The sequence below is a fragment of the Gekko japonicus genome, unplaced genomic scaffold, assembly GCF_001447785.1.
Source record: "Gekko japonicus isolate JY-2015 unplaced genomic scaffold, Gekko_japonicus_V1.1 scaffold315, whole genome shotgun sequence".
NCBI lineage: Eukaryota > Metazoa > Chordata > Lepidosauria > Squamata > Gekkonidae > Gekko > Gekko japonicus.
Window position 1 is genome coordinate 1,160,440 of NW_015160844.1, and position 19,262 is coordinate 1,179,701.

Consider the following 19,262-nt stretch of genomic DNA (forward strand, 5'->3'; position numbering starts at 1 on the left):
TTGCTCGCCGCACCACCAATGCCGTCCACGCCAGGATCGTCGCCGCCGCCATCGTTGCCGCCACTGCCGCCGTCTCCGCTATCTCCGCCATCTTCAGCCAACCACACAGGGTGCCCCCCACCCCTCTAAGGGTGGGTACCCATTTACCTACTTGCAATTAGGTTGCTTTCGAGACCGCTGGGTAGGCGGGAGCTGGGACGAAGGTCGAGAGCTCACCTCGACCGCGGTGGTACTCGAACAGCCATAGTGGCTGCTCAGGTGATGCTACAGTGCAGGCGTTTAACTGCCTGCGCCACCGCTCCCTTTTAAGGTTTTAACTGGACAAGTTTAAAAACTATTATTGTAAGCTGCCTTGGATCACAAGGGAAGGCTGGGTAAAAAGTGTTAAATGAATAAATACATTTTGTTTTGGGGGTTTTTCCTTACAGATTAAGATTTATTTTAGTTTTTTATTTATTTTATTTTTAGATTTATATCCCACCCTTCCAAACGGCTCAGGGCGGCTAACAAACGGCTAGTGCCAAATTAAATAGATAAAATACAATAAAACAACATTGAACAACCACAATAAAACCCATACAATATTTAAGGTGCTCTGATGTCATCCTATATATAAATCACCCCAAGATGGGCATAATAATCCCAATTCGACAGCCAGCTGTCTCAATAGTGAGGTCTCCAGTGACAATGTTCTACGCGCTTCTGCCAGGCGATGCATACCTCCCATAATAGGGGTAGACGATGGAGCAATACCACGGTGGTGGAATAGTGGTGGCGGCGGCTCCTGCTCAAAAGCCTGGCGGAAGAGCTCCGTCTTACAGGCCCTACAGAACTGTAAAAGGTCCCGCAGGGCCCTGATCTCCTCCGGGAGTTCAAAGCGAATCCGGTATGCTATCAGCAGCCAGTGCAGCGCTTGCAGCACAGGCTGGATGTGGTCTCGCCTAGAGAGGCCCATCAACAGCCTGCCTGCAGCATTCTGCACTAGCTGCAGCTTCCGGATTTGGGACAGAGGCAGCCCCAAGTAGAGAATGTTACAGTAGTCTAGCCTCGAGGTGACCGTCGCATGGATCACAGTGGCCAGGTCCTCACGGTCAAGGTAGGGGACCAACTGCCGAGCCAGCCGCAGATGGTAAAAGGCCACCTTGGCAGTGGCTGCCACCTGGGCCTCCATTGTTAACGAGGAGTCCAGGAGCACACCCAAACTCCTAACCTCCCGTGCAGGCTCCAAAGGCACCCCGTCGAAGGCCAGGAGAGGGAGCCCCAACCCCAGACCGGTCCGACTCAGGCCCAGGACCTCCGTCTTTGCTGGGTTTAATTTCAACTGACTCAGTCTGAGCCAACCAGCCACAGCTTGTAACACCCGATAAAGGTCATCGGGACCGAAATCCGACTGGTCGCCTAGCATCAGATAGAGCTGAGTATCATCAGCATATTGATGACACCCAAGCCCACACCTCCGGACAATTTGGGCGAGGGCGCGCATATAGATGTTGAACAACATAGGGGACAACACAGCTCCCTGGGGGACCCCACACTCAAGGGGGTGCCTTCGGGACTGCTGGTCCCCAATCGCCACCCTCTGTCCCCGACCTTGAAGAAAAGAGACGAACCATTGAAGAGCAAGCCCCTGAATCTCCACATCAGCGAGGTGGCGGGCCAGCAACTGGTGGTCGACTGTGTCAAATGCAGCCGACAGATCTGACAACACCAGTGCTGCCACGCCACCTCAATCCAGATGCCTACGCAGTTCGTCCGTCAGAGTGACCAGCACCGTCTCTGTCCCGTGGCCCGGGCGGAAGCCGGACTGGAAGGGATCGAGGACAGAAGCCTCATCCAGATAGCCCTGTAGCTGTGACGCCACCGCCCTCTCGATAAGTTTGCCCAAATAGGGCAAATGGGAAACCGGCCGATAGTTGGTCAATTCGGTCTGGTCCAAAGATGGTTTTTTCAAGAGAGGGCGGACCATTGCTTCCTTGAGTGCTCCAGGGAACCATCCCTCAACGAGGGACTTATTGACAATCTCCTGCAGTGCACCTCGAAACCCCTCGTGGCCTGCTTTAATAAGCCAGGAGGGGCACGGATCCAGGTCACATGTGGTTAGGCGCACCGATACAAGCAACCTGTCAGCTTCCTCCAGGCTGAGTGGGTCAAAACACACTAAACCTGGCACCAAAGACATACAAGGGGCCTCAAGTTCCCTAACTGTTTCAATTGTGGCGGGGAGATCGCGGCGGAGAGCCAAGACTTTATCTGCGAAATAGCTCGCAAATGCCTCACAGCCTAAATCCAATTCCCTAGCATTTTGCCTGCCCTGAGGCAGAGCTGTCAAAGACCGAATTACACTAAATAATTGGGCCGGGCGTGAGCTAGCAGATGCAATCGAGGTCGCATAGAACTCTTTCTTTGCGGCCTTGACTGCCATCTCATAGGATCTCATAAACGTCCTATAGGATGTTCTTGACACTGTGTCGCAAGCATGGCGCCACTGTCTCTCTAGCCATCTCAGTTCTCGCTTCAGCCGCCGCAACTCCTGGGTATACTAGGGTGCTCGCCTATCATGAGTGCGGAGAGGGCGCCTGGGAGCGATCTCGTCGATGACTGAGGAGTGTCAGCAATTCCAATCCTCCACCAGCGTATCTAACGAACCACCAGGGGGCCTTGGATCCCGCAGAGCCATCTGGAACCGCATCGGGTCCATTTGACTTTGTGGGCGAACCAAAATCAGGTTGCCACCTAAACAGGGTTGGCATGGAGCATTCAGACGGGCCCTCAGGGCATGGTGGTCCGACCATGGCACTGCCAGGGTAGTGATCTGGTCCACCATGACTCCTGCTGCAAAGATCAAATTGAGCATGTGACCGGCCCGATGCGTGAGTGCCGAGATGAACTCAGAGAGTCCCAGTGCTGCCATGGACAACACTAGATCCACAGCCTGGTTGGAGGTCGTATCCTCAGCATGGACGTTGAAGTCACCCAAGACAATTAGCCTAGGGTGCTCCAGTGCCCAGCCTGATATGGCCTCCAGCAGGGATGCCAGACTATTGGCCGGCACGTTAGGTGGTCGGTACACCAACCAAATAGCCAAACTCTCCTCAGCCTCCAGCATCGCACCGACACACTATGCCCGTGATCTCTACCTGCGAGAGCGCCCTGAAGGAGTAAGTCTCCCGAATGAATAGAGCCACACCTCCCCCCCACCCCCTTGTCCGTGTTTGATGGAGGACCGAGAACCCTGGCGGGGCAAGTTGGGCGAGAGCTAATGTCTCGCCCTCCCACACCCAGGTCCCGGTCACGCATGCCAGGTCAGCTTGTTGTTCCTGTACAAAGTCCCGCAGGACTTCGACTTTATTGTTAATAGACTTTATTGTTATCGATTTTATTGTTAACACGATAGTTAATATTTTGATATTCCTTTCCATTTAAACAATTATATCAATTAAGATCATTGTTCTAGTTTATCTTCCCAAGACCAAGCTGCAATAATTCCTTTATGTAATTTTAAAAATCCGCATCAAAACATTGGTTTCATACATCCATAGTTGGGCATTAAGAATATTGCTTACTAGATACAAATATGAGAATATGGCTACACAATTAAATTGACCTTTCTAATTGATTTGTAAGACCTGAGCAAGGCTGTTATTGATAGGATGTTATGAAGGTCATTCATAGGATTGCCATAAGTCAGAAGCGACTTGACGACACTTCACACAGAGGACCTAGGGATTGTAATGGGAATGCTCCTGTTGCCAAAACATCCTGATTCCTGTGACTTGGGAGCCAGCATTCATTAGTAATATGAACCCCAGGCTCTTAAAGGGGCTGCCCCACCTTCCTAGACAGGAAGTGTGTGTTTTGCTGTCTCTTGAGCAACTAGGTGCCTAAACAAACCGCTTTTCAAGCTTAAGCAAACGGTTTTTCAATTAGACCTTTCCTGATCTAAATGGCCACCATATTGGCCCTGAGAAACAGTTTTCTCCTAGATTACGGTGACTGGTGACGTTGGAAAGGGATAATTTGCTTGATCAGTAGTCTGCCCAGTGGGTATCTTGATTCGGTGAAGCTTGTTTACTCTGCTTTATACTTTGGGGTGGATCGGGTGGTTCAGTTGGAGATGAGAAGCTCCTGCTGCTACCGTACCTGCCTTGGAATTTCTAACAACAGCAGCTATTGTTGATCGTTTGAGCAATCTCAGTTTTGCTATTCATAGGAATAACAGCTTTTGTTTCATAGAACAGCAGCCTGCAAACCTCAAACACTTTAATAAAAATTTTCTCATGGAGCAAAAAGAAGAGATGATACTTGTTTCCATGGGAACCAGGAGCTGAAGTTCTGTACAGTTATGACAGCTTTCAGGAAAGGGTTGAACCAACACTTGAAATTTTCAAATGCCTTTGGTAAGAGTCTGCAGGTCTATGACACTTCTCCTAAGGCATACTTTTTGCAACATTCTATTTTTCTTCATGATAATAGTGGATTTGCCTCTTCCAGGTTTGACAGTTTCTTAACTTGTGAGATTTTCTTCATGTGGGGAAAAAAGATAGCTGTGTCTATAATTTGCTGTGGGTCATAATCCTGAGGGAACATTGTTGCTATTTACTGCTTAAAATACACCATTGCAATAGGGGAAAATCTACAGATAGTTCTTGTCATTTTGAATTAGAACATCCATGAAGAGGTCGCCCTCCTGATGGTTTGCTTCAAAGCCAAACAATTTGTCAGATATGGTCACATTTATGTTTTACATTGTATTCCCATCTAAACAATTCTTAATGGTCAGATTAGGCCCAATGAAAGAACTGAAAACACTTAATCCTATGGCAGTGGTGAAATAAAGATAGTGAACCACAGCAGTGCCAGGATAGGAGACCACAGGGAACCCAGTGTGAGTTGCTCTGAGCTTTTTAAAGGAAGACTAGGATGTAAGTACAGTAAAACCTGTTATTTGGTACTTGATTATCCAGAACACTTAGTTAACCAACATTGCCTAGGGGCCAAATGTATCCATCAGAGTCATCCCAGTGTCTTTGGGGTGCACCTTTGTCCCACTCTTACCTCTCCATCTGGTCAGCTTCATCCCTCTGGCTGTTGCTGGGCTTCTCACAGCTGGCACTGTCCACTGATCTCATCCTCGGGTGCCTCCATCCCCCTCAGCCTTCCTTGGTCTGCCAGGAGCCAGCTTTGCCAGAGTGCTTCTGAGCAACTGGTCTGTGTTTATCTGTCTGCTACATAGGATGGCCCAGCAGATGTGGGTGCCGTCAGCATGGTTTTCACAGTGGGGTAGGGTTTGGTTGCTGCAGATTCCTCTATGGGCCTGAGGGCAGAGCAATAAGCTGTCCTGTACTGACAGTATAAAGCAGTTTTCTCAAGAGGCTTCAGGAAGCCTGTGTCCTACTGCATTTTGGGGCAATTCTGGGAAGTTGAGTCTGGACCCAGGCTTTCAAATCATGCACTCTACCCATGGAGCTATCGCATGTCCCCTCGCTGCATGCCTTCGAGTGTTGTTGCTAAATTACTAGCTGTAAGTTATCTACCAGATGAAGCAGCCATTCAGATAAGATTTACAGTGCAATCCAAAGCAGAGTGACAGCCTTCTAAGCCCATTGACCTCAGTGGAGCTAGAAAAGGGTAACTGCTTAGCATTTAACATTTGTGTGTGGACAGGTGAGATTTTGTTGATTTATGGTACTTGGAGGACACCTTTGGTTTCCCAGCTGGGTGTATTTAAGATGATACAAAATTGATTGATGAAACAGTTCTTGTCAAATCCATTAATTGCTTTGGTTGCTTCTAATCTTTTTAACAGTTACTTTACATGCAGCAAATCCTCAGTCAATTAAAGGGGATTTCTCTACAAACCTGAAAGAGTTCCCAGGTTTGCAGAAAAATATGAAATCTAAAAAGAAAAAAAGTATGGGGGGATATAGTGGGGGATTAAAACTCCCCCAAATAATAGAAACAGCACCTGTAATTTTAAGAAAAGACTGCCCATTAAGCTCTCAGTGGTGATTTTGAAGGCTGTGAGGCAACCACAACAATATTCCTGTCTTCCAGGCCTTGGTTTCGGTAAAACAAAGCCATGGAGTGGGGAAGCAGGAGTAGACTTGGAGGCCAAATAGGTCAACCTCCTGGTGGGGCCTCGAGATATCCCAGAATTACAATTGATCTGTAGACAACAGAGATCAGTTCCCTTGGAGAAAATGGCTGCTTTGGAGGGTAGACTCTACCTTCCCCATTATACCCGCCCCTCCCCAAACTCCACCTTCCCCAATCTTCACTCTCCAAAACTTCAGGAATTTCCCACTCTAGTTTGCAACCCTAACTGGCAAAAATACCCCTAGAAGGGGCCCCCGTCCCCATGACTTGTCATGTCCATGATGGAGGAGGACTCACTACCTAACCTGGGGACAGCTTACTGCACTTGTGAACCACAGGGGGAGCAGCCACTTGCCAATCAACTACCCCTTCCATGCCTCTGGCGCTCCTTTTAATATAGTTTGCCTGACATAATGGAGGTCTCTGTTGTACAGAGAACTGCCACCAGCTTTAAAAGTCTTAAAATATTAATTAAAAAGAAAATGCCCACATGCGGACTCCCAGCATAGCAACAGTCTGAGCAAGGGACCCAAAAGAAAAGTGACGTAAACATGCATTTCCTCTGTCCTCCACTCTCTACATGTCCTAGCGGTTGTTAACAAAAAACATGCTCTTTAGCTTAAAAGTTGCAGCTGAGTGCCCAAGCCAGCCAGGGTTTGGCTCAAGGAGCTAGAGAAGCTGCAGCTGTGGCACAGAAGAGACCAGGAGACAGAGATCTAAAAACTAAAGACACAGGAGCAGCAGTATAAGGAGAAGAGGAAAGCGTGCAGGTAAGAGTTTAAAAGGAAGAAAAAATGGCAAGAGAAAAGGGGAAATGTGCAGGAATAGCAGAAACATGACCTCAAGCTAATGTGCCTGCAGGCTGAGCAAAGCAGAAAAATAAAAGTTACCCCCAAATACTTTGTTCCTTATCAGGAGGGGGAAGACCCTCGATATCTCAGTTTTTGGGAAAGCGCAGAGGCAAGCTACAAGTCCTGTCTCACTACCGCTTTAACTGAGGAGCTAGCTGGGTAGATGACCTTATAGAAAAGCTAGAGGGCACTGCCTACATTACCACCCTGTATCTAGTTAAAGGATATTGACAAACACCTTTGGATTATGATGTCAGAACCAAATTGGTTTTTGAGTTCGCTATCCTCCCTTTTGAATTTGGAATACCTTGCAACCTTCCAAAGGCTAGTCAACTGACTTCTCAATGGGCTAAGTTCTTTTGCTGTTGCATACTGGATGACATTGCCATCTACAATTCAAATTGGGAACAACACCTGGAACATGTGAGTACTGTTCTGGAATAACTTTGCAAGGTTGGGTTCATGGTCAAAGCCCCCAAATGCCAGTTTGAACTGGGGGAGGTGGTTTATTTGGGACATAGCATTGGAAGAAACTGCATTAATTGACCTTCCAAAGGTAAACGGATTTCTCAATAGCCTAGACCCCCCACAAAGGAGCATGTCCAGTCATTTTGGGGCTTGCTGGATATTACTGCCAATGTGTAGAGCTCTACAGTACAATTGCTATGCCCCTCATAGACCTTTGTAAAAAGAGAGTACCTGACAAAGTAGCTTGGACAGAGGTTTGCCAGAAAGCATTTGACCAATTAAAACTCTAACAATTCAACCCATCTTAGCTATACCCAATTTTGAGAAGGCTTTTGAAATCCACACTGATGCTTCAGAAAAAGACCTTGGCATTGCTATGTTCCAAGCTGATGACACAGGAAAGCGGCATGCAATGGTCTACCTCAGTTGCAAGTTCCTTCCATGGAAACAAGGCCTAGTAATTATTGAAAAGGAATGCCTGCTGATAGTTTGGTCTCAGTCTAAACTACATCCATATATCTGGGGAGAAAGTTTAGTCTGTGAAGAGATCACTCCCCACTCTGTTTGCTCAGTAAAGCCAAAGGGACTAACACCAAGCTTCTGCATTGGAGCTTAGCCCTGCAAGACTATGAATTTGCAATCAAACGCGTTAAAGGCAAGAGCATTGTAACCACTAATGCACTATCCAGAAGGCCCTCCTAACATGCTTTATAATTAGCTTGCAAAGATTATGTACCCAGAACTATTCTGCTTGGTGGTGTACTTTTGTTTCCCTTTGTTGAAACTTCTCTGGTTTAGAGTATAAGTTATCGCGTTGCTGGTATCAGATACCCCATACTCCAGTTCAGAGTATCTGTTCTGCAAAACAAGCCGGCCCGAACTGAAGTTCAAAGGGGAGGTTTGACAGAAACCCTAAAACCTTACTAGGACTCAAGAGCACCACTTAGAGTGTCTGTGGTGTCGGACCCCTGGGGTTTACATCAGAGTAACCTGTTCATTTCCATTCCACATTGGACCATCCTGACTGAGTTAATCTATTTTGGACAAAGGACAATCCAGTTTGGGCCAGACCACCTCTTTATCATGAAAGCGCAAAGCCATTACCAGATGCTTGATGGGGTGGGACTATATGTTATGTCTCTGATTGGTAACAGTAGCTTCTGACATCAGACACGGGGCTTCCTATGGGATTTGCTAAATCAGCTTGTCACTCTGTGTTCTAGTCACACGAAGTTCTCCAGGTGCTTGACTGGTCTGGCTGTCCTTAGAATACAGCCAAAGCTGTCACTTGCAGCTTGATTTCCTTGACTCTCTCTGTTCCTCAAAATCTTTTGTATGGTCTAGTTATGCCATATGTGGCATTTCCAGGGCACTGCTACAGTAGCGCTCATATAGTCTCTTGCATGAGTAAGGAAAGAAGTAAGGGTTGGCCCAGGTTCCAAAGCTAAGGGGAGAAGTCTCTTGCCGCAGATGGGCTGGAAGGAGCCCTTGCACAGAATCCTGGATCTGAGTGCTGCAAATGGGCTTGAAAACTGCAGCCATGAACCTAGGTAAGAATAAGCAGCAGTGCTCCCAGTAAGATCTGCTGGTTGAGAGTGCTTGGGAGGCCTAACAAGAGCTTTTTAGTGTAGCTAAAGAATCCATGAACTTGATTAATTGCTTTGGAGAAGTATTTCAATAAGTACTGCATGTATTTTTTCCTGACCGGTTTTACAAACTTAATTTTCCTTAGTGCATACAAGAGCAAATTAAATTTTGAATCCTGACTGCATTTGAACAGAAACCTATTCTGTTTTGAGGGGCTTATGCTTTGATCTTGCACACACTTCATTTGGTTTTATGTGCACTTGAATAAGCAAGTGGTTCACAGCTTTCATTTGAACAATACAAATTAATTCTGGTGAGTATCTTAATGAGAAGAAGCATGAGGCATAGATCCATGCCTAATATTTTCCTATACTATGTATATATGAAACCTTAAGTGCGTCTTTAAATTGATATCTAAAACTATTGTGAAATACCAGCAAATGGAATACCCAATTTCAGGCTTTTTCCTATCACTTAGATCTTGCTGACTAGTAGGATGTTATGGAAGTCATTTCTCTTATGGCTGAACTAAATATCCTAAATAAAACTGGTGTGTGCATATGTATTCCATGAAAGCAAATGTTTCATCTAGTTTTTTTTTTAATTTAAGAAATGCCCAGGACAAAAGGGGAATCATTAAATTTGTCAGAAAATCCCTTGCTCTTTGGCAGTTTTGAAGGTTGTGCTTATTTGTGCATTGCATCAGTCAACGGTACAATGTTACTTGGACAGCTCTGGTGCTGGTGACACACAGGAAAACTGGAAAACCCTTCAGAAAAATTGATGCTGGTGTCTAGAAACAAGATTCATTCCCCAGTCCTGAAAAGTGTCAGACATATTCTTAAATCTAGATTTTGTTAATAAAGATCCGAAGATCCGCCACAAGAAAAAGGGTGCCTGGTAGGGTAGTCATCACCCCTATATATGTCTGTGGCCCTAGGTTAGATTCTGTAATAATGTGATGAGCACCTCTGTAAGCCGCCCAGAGACCCCCCAGGGGTTAGGGCGGGATAGTAAATCTAAATAAATAAAGAGGGAATTTAGTCAGGCTGTTCCCAAAGAACTTGTTACACCGTAGTGGCACCTATGAAGCAATTGCCCAACATGCATTGATGGACATATTGTGTTGAAGTTGTCTGAAGGTGAGTCCCTGAAGGCAATGGTAAGAACGGAGGGGCTTTATGTTGTACTGTGTATTGCAGAGTCAGTGTAAAAAATTCTAAAACAATCTTCTTCTAAGATTTCACAGTACAGTTCAGTAACTGATTATATTTTATTTATTATTCTTTTCCTAGCAATGTTATGAGAGATTCATTAGCTTTACTTTCCCCTAAGCAGACACAATTCTTTCATGTATTTTCATGTGAATTTCTGATTTAATTACTGTTTTTGTTCTTTAAGTGGTTGTGTTCAAATGACTGTTGCAATATGGTAATGAATACAGAAGGATATTTCTTTCTTTTCTTTTTTTAGCAAACCTGCATGAACTTTTGATGAGGCAACATTTCAAATGGTTTGGCCTTTTTAAGATAATTGTTGTTGAACTCTCAAAACTGTCAAATATTGGTGGCACAGCATCAGAAAGTATATTGCCATTTGCAATCACTCTGCCCTGAGTTCGTTATCCAAGAAATGTACCAATCTATACTGAGCCTTATGGATGTGTATGAATTATGCAATCTCTTGACTTTAATCCTCAATTTTTGACTATGGAATGTTTAGAATTTCACTTAAGATTATCTTCATAGTTCCTTCCTGCCTGAACAGCTATTTGCTAGTATGAATAAAACAATCAATAGATGAGGTTTTCAAAACACCAGACATAGATTAAGGTTCAGCATCTGATGAATAGGCTAATGTTTCACTGTTCTCACTAAAATCCTTGGGACTATTACAGTGGTTAATTTGGGTTGGATCTTGTTCACTTATCATAACGATTTGTAAAGTCCATTGTAAATCCAAAAAGGACTTCAAACCTCTAGGGCATAAAATAATGGGAAAGGCTGTGAAGCCTATGAACATTCTGTGATATAAAAGCAGTTTGTGAGGATGAAGAGTAAAGTCCATTAACTTCAGTAAAATTATCCTCCTAATATTCTGCAACAGGAAAATCTATATGTGAGGACTGGTGATAGTCAGTACTCATACATAATTCACTGTTTTAACGAAGCTCTGTTTATTACAGGGTATTTTCAGTCTTTTTAGGACAGCTGAGTTGTGCTAAAATGGAAGCATACCTCTGCATCCTTAGACTACAGTGATGTTCTGGTGGTCTTTAGCGACTAGGAAGACACAACAATAGGAAATCACTTAGCAAAAGTTGGGCACAACCAGTTCCTGTCTGGATTAATGAAAATTGAGTGCACAGTTAAACACCTAAGGCTGATGCCTTTTACTTGTTGACTTGTACATAGGATTGGGCAGCAAGTCTCATTGAGTTCCTACAAGTGCTAAAAAAAGAGACCTTATTCCCAAGGACATCTCTTCCTTATGGGCATTTCAATTGTTGGCACCTGAGTAATTACACTGAATACGATGGAGGGTGTTAAGACAAACTTCCTGGTACCAAAGAGTTTTGGGATGGATTTTATTCACCTACCAACTCTCTTGAGAATTTCCCTAAGGTCATAACAAAGACAAACCATGTGAGCTTCTTGGAATCCGTAATGAAGGAACTTTAGCAGTGAGCTGATGCATAGGTAAAGTAACTGTCAGGGTAATGAAGAAGGCCCTTTATCTTTTTTGTCACTTCAGTGTAACTAAAATGTTTCTGAAGGAAAAAAAAGACTACATTGGCTTACAGTTAAGGCAGGATGGCAAAGAAGGAGCCACTGACTTAGGTTGCTTTAGCAATCATTTTATTAGTTAGTTTCGTCAAGCAGATAATTGAATCTGAAACTGATTCAATAAAAAGTTGAGAAGTGAATGCGGCCCCCCTTTGACACAAAAATGCCACGGAGGCAGCAAGGTACCATTAGGTTATGGCAACATTTCAAAATAACATTTTAAATTTTGTATGCAGCAATGTAAACTTCAAAAATAGTAAACTATACCCTTTGTCTCTTTCTTTGTACATATCACATGGTCTATCACAGATAGAAATTCAATGGCAAACCTAAATTGTAGAAGTAAACAGCTTGGTGCTTACAAGTTTGTAAAAAGTGTTAGATTTGATGTAAATAACTTGCATGTCCTCATCAAAAACACAGCAATGGAGTAAAAGCAAGTGGCAATTCACCTCTTTGTTCCTCTGTATTCTCAACAGTGTTCACATCATAAGTGGCTGTTAGCTTCAGTGTTAGATTTAAGCAAGGTTCTTAAGCACAGAGCTTGATTCTTCCCTCACTCACACAAATAAGGAACAGGATGGTCTCCAGCTCAAGACCCATGTAAGTGGGAAGTGAATCCAACCAGAGGACAAGACCTTGTAGCCCCTAGGTGTTCAGCACTCCCAATAATCAGTGGCTTTAAGTAGGCACTCATTGATTTCTTTGGGAGTTTCAAGAGCACTATGTCTGCAGAGCCACCTCTTCATGTGGTAAGACCAACACAAGTAACCTGCAGTGTGACTTGCTTCTACACAGACAAAGGATTAAAATTCTATAGAAGGCACTATGTTTTCCCTTGCATGAGATTAAGCATGGACTGCAGTCATGCACAGTTAAAGAAGATTTGATGCACAATCCACTGAGAATTTTTCCTGCACAAATTCCACTGACATTGAATGGGAAGCATGCAGGAAGACTGACATCCATGTTCTTCTACAGCTGCCATTCATTTCAGTGGGACCTTCACAGGAGGCATTCCTCGCCGATGGTGCCCTGGTACTCTTGACTGCTTTCCCCATCTTTAGTGCAAAACATAATATTTTATCCTTTTGCTCTGGCACAAAGTGCACTTATTTTCACAAAGCAATCTCCCTCCCTCCCTCCCACCCCCTTTCCTACCCCCATGAAAGATTTTCTTTTGGTTTATTGGAAAATGTTTAGAGTACAGCTCTGGTTAAAAAATAAGCTTATGACACAGCATAGCATATACATTATCTTTCTCTATATATCTGTAAATCACAGTGTGTGATGTGTCATTCAGTACTTCATGTTCAAAACATATGCCCTGCTTCTCATGATGGTTTATCATTAAACTAATATACATAAAGAGAATTTATACATTACATTCATTTAAAAAGTGTTCTGTTTTTGCTTTTTGAAAGTTCTCCCAAGTGAAAGGTCTGATGTGAAACAGTGCAAGCAGCTTAGACATGCTGAAACTTGATGCCTCAGACTCTAGTATATCAAAACTGTACATCTATGTACACTGTATCGGACACATGTGCTTCTTTGCAAGAAAAGACCTGTGAATTATAGCATATAATGATAAAGAATTTCCATAAAAATAACAGCATTAATGTGTGAAAGATGACATGGATGGGCGCGTTCTCCTGCTTTTATTTTGTAATCCGGACACGATGTCTCCATTTCCTTCTGGCACCTCTTCCTTCTTTCGTACTTTGAGGCGAGTGAGGAGCTTTATTAACCACTCGTCCCACTCCTCTGGCAAAAGCAACAGGAGGAAGCCCAGGCCAATGATGACAATGGCAATTACACGGACGCTGTTGAAGACAATTTCACTCCTGTAGTGATCAACAACTGCATGAAACATTGAAGTGGTATCATTAAAGGGTAGAAAGCATCTAAGAAGCATCACACACAGGCTCTGAAAAATATCACATGGCTAAAAGCAAATGGGTCTGGGTTTCAATTCAGTCTGATTTGTCAAGGCTTCACAGATGAAACTAGATAATATTGATGGAGTTGAAGACTACTATGCCACTAAGCTCCATACATATTTTAATCATTGGACAGTCTACAAGGAGGTACTTTAGGCACTAAAGGTTTGCAATAAGGCCGGTGGGAATTTTGACTTTTCTAAAACAGTAGATGCTTTAACCTAGATGGCCCAGGCTAGTCCAATCTTGTCGGCTCTAGTGAAGTAAGGCTGGCTCTGGTTAGTAAGTGGACGGGAAGTCCAGGGACGCTGGCGCAGAGGCAGGCTGTGGGGAACCACCTCTGCTCGTCTTGCCTGGAATTCCCTATGGGATCATTGTAAGTTGGCTGCATCAACTTTTGCTTTAATTAATTTTGAAAATATTTACGTGCCTGCCTTTCTCCTGAACAGCTCAGGACCCAAGTCAGGAAATACCGATGTAAAAACTGCTCAATTTCAAAAGCACTTTGCCTTGCTCTGGAGAAGGAGAAGGTGCCTGCTGTCTGAGAAACCCAAGCCATTTGAAGGTGTGTGGAACTAATGTTTCTCCTACCCCATCACTACCCACTCAATAGTACCACTCACACTGAAGTCAGGGGCCCTTAATCCTGAACTGGTGCACGGGACTGCAGTTTTAATACTTATTTATTCATTCATATTTATAGCCCGCCCTTCCTGCAAGCAGGCTCAGGACAGGTAACAGCATTTCATTTATACAGTCCATATTTGATTAGTACAATAAAATTAAAATTTAAAACATCATAGATATTAAAATGGTGGTCACAAGCTGATAGCAAAGGAAATTTTCCAGTTGTGGGAGGTTCCTGGCCCATGATGAAATATAAATAATGGCCAGCAGTTGTTAAATGGATGACAGAAACCTCCGGGAGGCCATATATGGATGTCTGCTGCCTCAGCCAAAAGCCTGGTGGAACAGCTCTGTCTTGCAGGTCCTGTGGAATTGAAGATACCGCAGGGCCCTAATCTCAATAGGGAGCAATGTTCACCAGGCAGGAGCCAGGGTGGAAAGGTCCTGGCCATGGTCGAGGCAAGATGGACATCTTTTGGGCCAGGAACTACCAGGAGATGTTGATCAATGGAGCATAGCGCTCTTTGGGGCATATACGGGAAGAAGCAGTCCCTCAGGTTATTACCAACACCTTGAAGCGGATCTGGAATTCTACTGGTAACCAATGCAATTGAGCCTGCATAAGCATTGCTGTTAGCAGGCGCGCCACCACATTTTGCACCAGCTGTAATTTCTGGGTAAGCCTGTGTACAGTGAATTGCAGTAGACAAGCCTGGAAGTGACTATTGCGTGGCGAGAGAGAGGGTTTCAGCAACCTAATCTGCCGAAGATGGAAAAAGGCGATTGGGCAGCTGCAGTAACCTGGGCCTCCATAAAGAGGCGCATCCAGTGCCACTCCCAGGCTCCTCACCTTCTGGGCCAGCACCAAAGGTGCCCCCTCCAGCATGGGGAGCCTAATTCCCATATCCCCTCCCTTCCAACTCAGGTACAGGACCTCCGTCTTCGATGGATTTAACTTCAACTGACTGCCGCAACCATCCAGCCACAGGCTCCAAAGCCTCAGCCAGATCGTCAGGGTTGCTTTGCTACGAGGGCGTAGAGGGCGCCGGGGGGCAATCTCATCAATGGCTTTGGAGAGCCGGTGTTTGGAGAGCCAACATAGTCTGATTTATGCAGGAATGAGTATTTTCAACAAGATATTTGGAAGATAATTCTGCTGGCAGAAAACTTTTCTTTTTCATTTGTTCCTTGCATCCAGAGAGGCTAGAATACCTAGGACTGTGAATAAAAAGCAGGGCAAGGAGCCTGACGTCTTAGGTAGCAAATGCCCTCACACAGTCAATCTAAGGTTTGTTGGACTGCCTTTGGAGTTTCTTGCTGGCTGAGTTTTACTCAGGCTGGGGCTCTTCTGGCCTATGGTTGCTAACTTCCAGATGGGGCCTAGAGATCTACCAGAATGATAACTGATCTCCAGACAAAAGAAAGCTGTTTCCTCTTGTCGGCCATCACCGCGGTTGGGCCCAGAGCCATTCCTGGCATCCACCACCACCAGCTGCCGGGCACTGGTCTGCTCCCAGCATCTGCCGCTGTGGCAGCCAGGTCCGTAGCTGCTCCTGGCCTCCTCCGCCATGGTGGCCAGGCCAGGATACCTGCAGCAGCGGCTGCCACTAAACTAGTAAGTGCATGCACAGACAATGCATTTTTTTAAAATTTGAGAGGAATTTAACCCCCCAGTATATATTTTTTAACTTTTCCAATTTTTCTGCAAACCTGGGGAGTATCCCAGGTTTGCAGGAAAATATGCTTAGTGTCAGTGTGGTCTGGATCCAGAGATTTAGATATCCGCAAATGGGGGCCACAGGTCACTATTAGATATACTAATAATATATAAACCATACATGCACGTAATCTGAAGTAAAACAGGTCTTACCAGCATTTACAGGTACACTTAGTACAATTCCAAGAGAGATCAGGGTAGGATATGTAATAGCAATCCCAAAATTTAATAAAATATTGAATGCTGAAATAGGAAATAAACATGTTTTATTTTAGGGTTAGCATGGTACAAAATCAAAGCCTCTTCAGCCAGTATTCATGACAATCCATTAACCAGTTCACTCCAAGCAATCCCATTTGAAGCACTGCAAATACTTGCAAGTATGAGAAGTCAAGATCAGAGCCATGGGGTGTATCTAGAGAAGAACCCCACTTTGAAGTGTCACTGAAATTCTCTAGATTGTGCTCATAATATAGAGGCTCTGTATGTGCAGTGGACTGTGAATGTGCTCAAAGAACTGATGTGTGTGCAAGAGGTACTCCATTAAAGGAGGAGTTCTACATGTGCCCTCACTGCATGCAGGGAGCTCCCACTCCCTTAGACAGGGAAACAAGCTTGTGCAATTAACTATACAGTCACAGAGTATAGGCCTTTGTTGTTAGTTACTGAAAGTTTTAGTTTACACAGTCCTCATTATTCACTCAACTGCATTCCCATACCCATTTTATTGGTGTATATGAATCTATAATCAGATATAACCACCAAAACTGCAGGATTCGGGAGGCACTGAAGATTATAATGTTTTCCATAATACTTGCCCATATGGAATAACACAATATGGCATGCATTGTCAATTACCTGTTTCTCTTTTATGGCTTTCACCTAGATAAGCATTGCTCCAATAGCAAATACAGTTGTTTGGATCCCACAGAAGATTTCCCTGTGCACCGCACTCCCTGCACAAGCAGAGGTGCTGGAATCACTCTTTGCTGTCTGCTTGTGCCAAGTGGAAGTAACTGTGTCCTCACTAACTTTTCCATGTGCACAAAACATAGTACAATATATTTCTTCTGATACAATTTCAAAACTGAAAAAACGCAAAACATCTTTTGTACGTCTACTGCTCCATATGCACATTATTTAGTTTAAACTTATATTAATGTGCCATGTGTTGCTACAGCCACTGTTGTTCAGCTGCTAGTACAAGTGGAACTGCACTAAATACATTTTTCTTTCTGTTCACGCATCACTGGATCCAACCCACACACTTATGCCAGTACAGTTACAGTATAAACTCGTTAAAGGTAACCCTATCAGGTTGTTTGTCAAGTGTATTCCCATTCCAAAGAGCTGTATTCAGATAATGTATGAATAGGGATACACTGGCATATCTGATGCAATAGTTATCAGAATAAACATGGTTGCACTTATCTGTAACTGTTGTCCATTACAGCCAGCAAAACCTCTGCTAAGCTGTTCTGTTCCCCATGGGGTTGGCCTTACCAGAACCAAAGTGGAAAGCACAGCCAGTGTGATCATATGCATATTTATTCAGAAGTAGGTCTCACTAAATTTAATAAGGGTCACTATCACCATCCATGTAATACCCTTATTAGAACCAATCCAGTGATACACAACAGTGTACAAGCTTTTGAGTTCCCTAGAACTCTTCCTCAGGCCAGGTGTTACAAAATACAAAGGAGGGGAAACAAAGATGAAACATTTTTCGGTCATGGTTTATACCAGCATATGGTGGATTTTTCTGACAGGCAAAGAAGATTCAGGTTTCAGGCTGCAGCAAGCCAGGGGCCAAAAAACCAAGAGGTAATAAAGCAATGATACTCCATTGCAACAATTCCCCACAAAGTCTCTAATCATTCCCCCACTAACCTCACACACAACATTAATTTTATCTCCAAATGTTAATATCATGACTAAATAATTCTTTTGCTCTTTTTCTACAAGGGGTCACATGGTATCTGACTGGCACAAGGGGAACTGCTAGTCTCTGTAATTTTAGTGGAGAGACTCCATTTGTTTTCATTTCCTTATAGGAACTAGGATACAACTTGGCACTGAAGGCACCACTTTATATCAGTTTGCCTGCCCACAATAAGAACGGGAATGCAGGCAAGAGCAGGTCCTAGGATCTATGGCCTGAAAACATGTCCCCACTACCATCCTTTTTTTAATTCTGTAACATCTGGCTTGAAGAACAGTTCTGGTGAACTCGAAAGCTTGCACAATGTTTTGTATCATTTTGGTTGTTCTTAATAAAAGTTATTACAGGGATTGTGCTTCTCTAAAGAATACTTTAAGGGTCTGCTGCTGATTCACAGCTCAGGGTGAAAGAGGTATGGCTGGGAACAGTTTACAATGAAAAGTATTAGCGGACTTTATCATAGAGTGAGGGAAATTATCAGCCGTGAATGTCTTATTAATCTAAGTTACGGATCAAAATGGGAGTGAGGAGGAAACAAAGGGCTCTTTTTCCTAAGTGTCTTGGATTGTTCCTGTGGAGTGGTAAACATACTGCACTTGACAAACTGACCCACCTGACTCAGGAAACAACATGAATTCTTTCCCCATCTTAATTGTACAATGCAGTAATATACTCAACCACTTTTCCAATGAAAGCCAAGCACTATGGCTATATCCACAGTGTGGCAATTTTACGTGTTGCTTTCATACAACCGAGACAGCAAAATTTTACATGATTTTCTTTACCAGAGTAATCAAATTGAAATGGAAAAAGAGTAGATCTAAAGGTTAGGTAAATGTAAAGATTTCCCTTGCTTGAAAGCCAGTCGAATCCGACTCTAGGGATGCAGTGCTCATCTCCGTTTCCAAGATGAAGAGCCAGCGCTGTCTGAAGATGTTTCCGTGGTCATGTGGCCGGCATGACTAGATGCTGAGGCGCACGGAATGCTGTTACCTTCCCACCAAAGTGGTACCTATTTATCTATTTGCAATGTCTTGCTTTTGAACTGTTAGGTTGGCAGGAGCTGGGACCAGAGACAGGAGCTCACTCTGGATTAGATGAGAAAGGGGGCCTGTGAAAACCTGGACCTGGCCATAATTTCCACTGAAGTAAGATCAGGTTTCCCACAAATGTTAAGAACTATTCAATTTACACAGCAAATTGCTCAAATGAATGGGCCAAAGCTTCAGGTAAAATTTTGACTATATC

General features: G+C 44.0%; 1 protein-coding gene across 1 annotated transcript in view; it reads right to left on the bottom strand.

The window, feature by feature from the left end:
- Positions 1 to 13,403: 13,403 nt before the first annotated feature.
- Positions 13,404 to 19,262, bottom strand: part of SLC35F3 (solute carrier family 35 member F3) — a 75,268-nt gene continuing 69,409 nt past the window's right edge. Inside the window, exons 6-7 of the mRNA XM_015419905.1 lie at positions 16,226 to 16,315; positions 13,404 to 13,648 (exon numbers count right to left, since the gene is read on the bottom strand). Of these exons, the coding sequence (XP_015275391.1) occupies positions 13,404 to 13,648; positions 16,226 to 16,315 (335 nt within the window). The remainder of the gene's footprint in view (positions 13,649 to 16,225; positions 16,316 to 19,262) is intronic.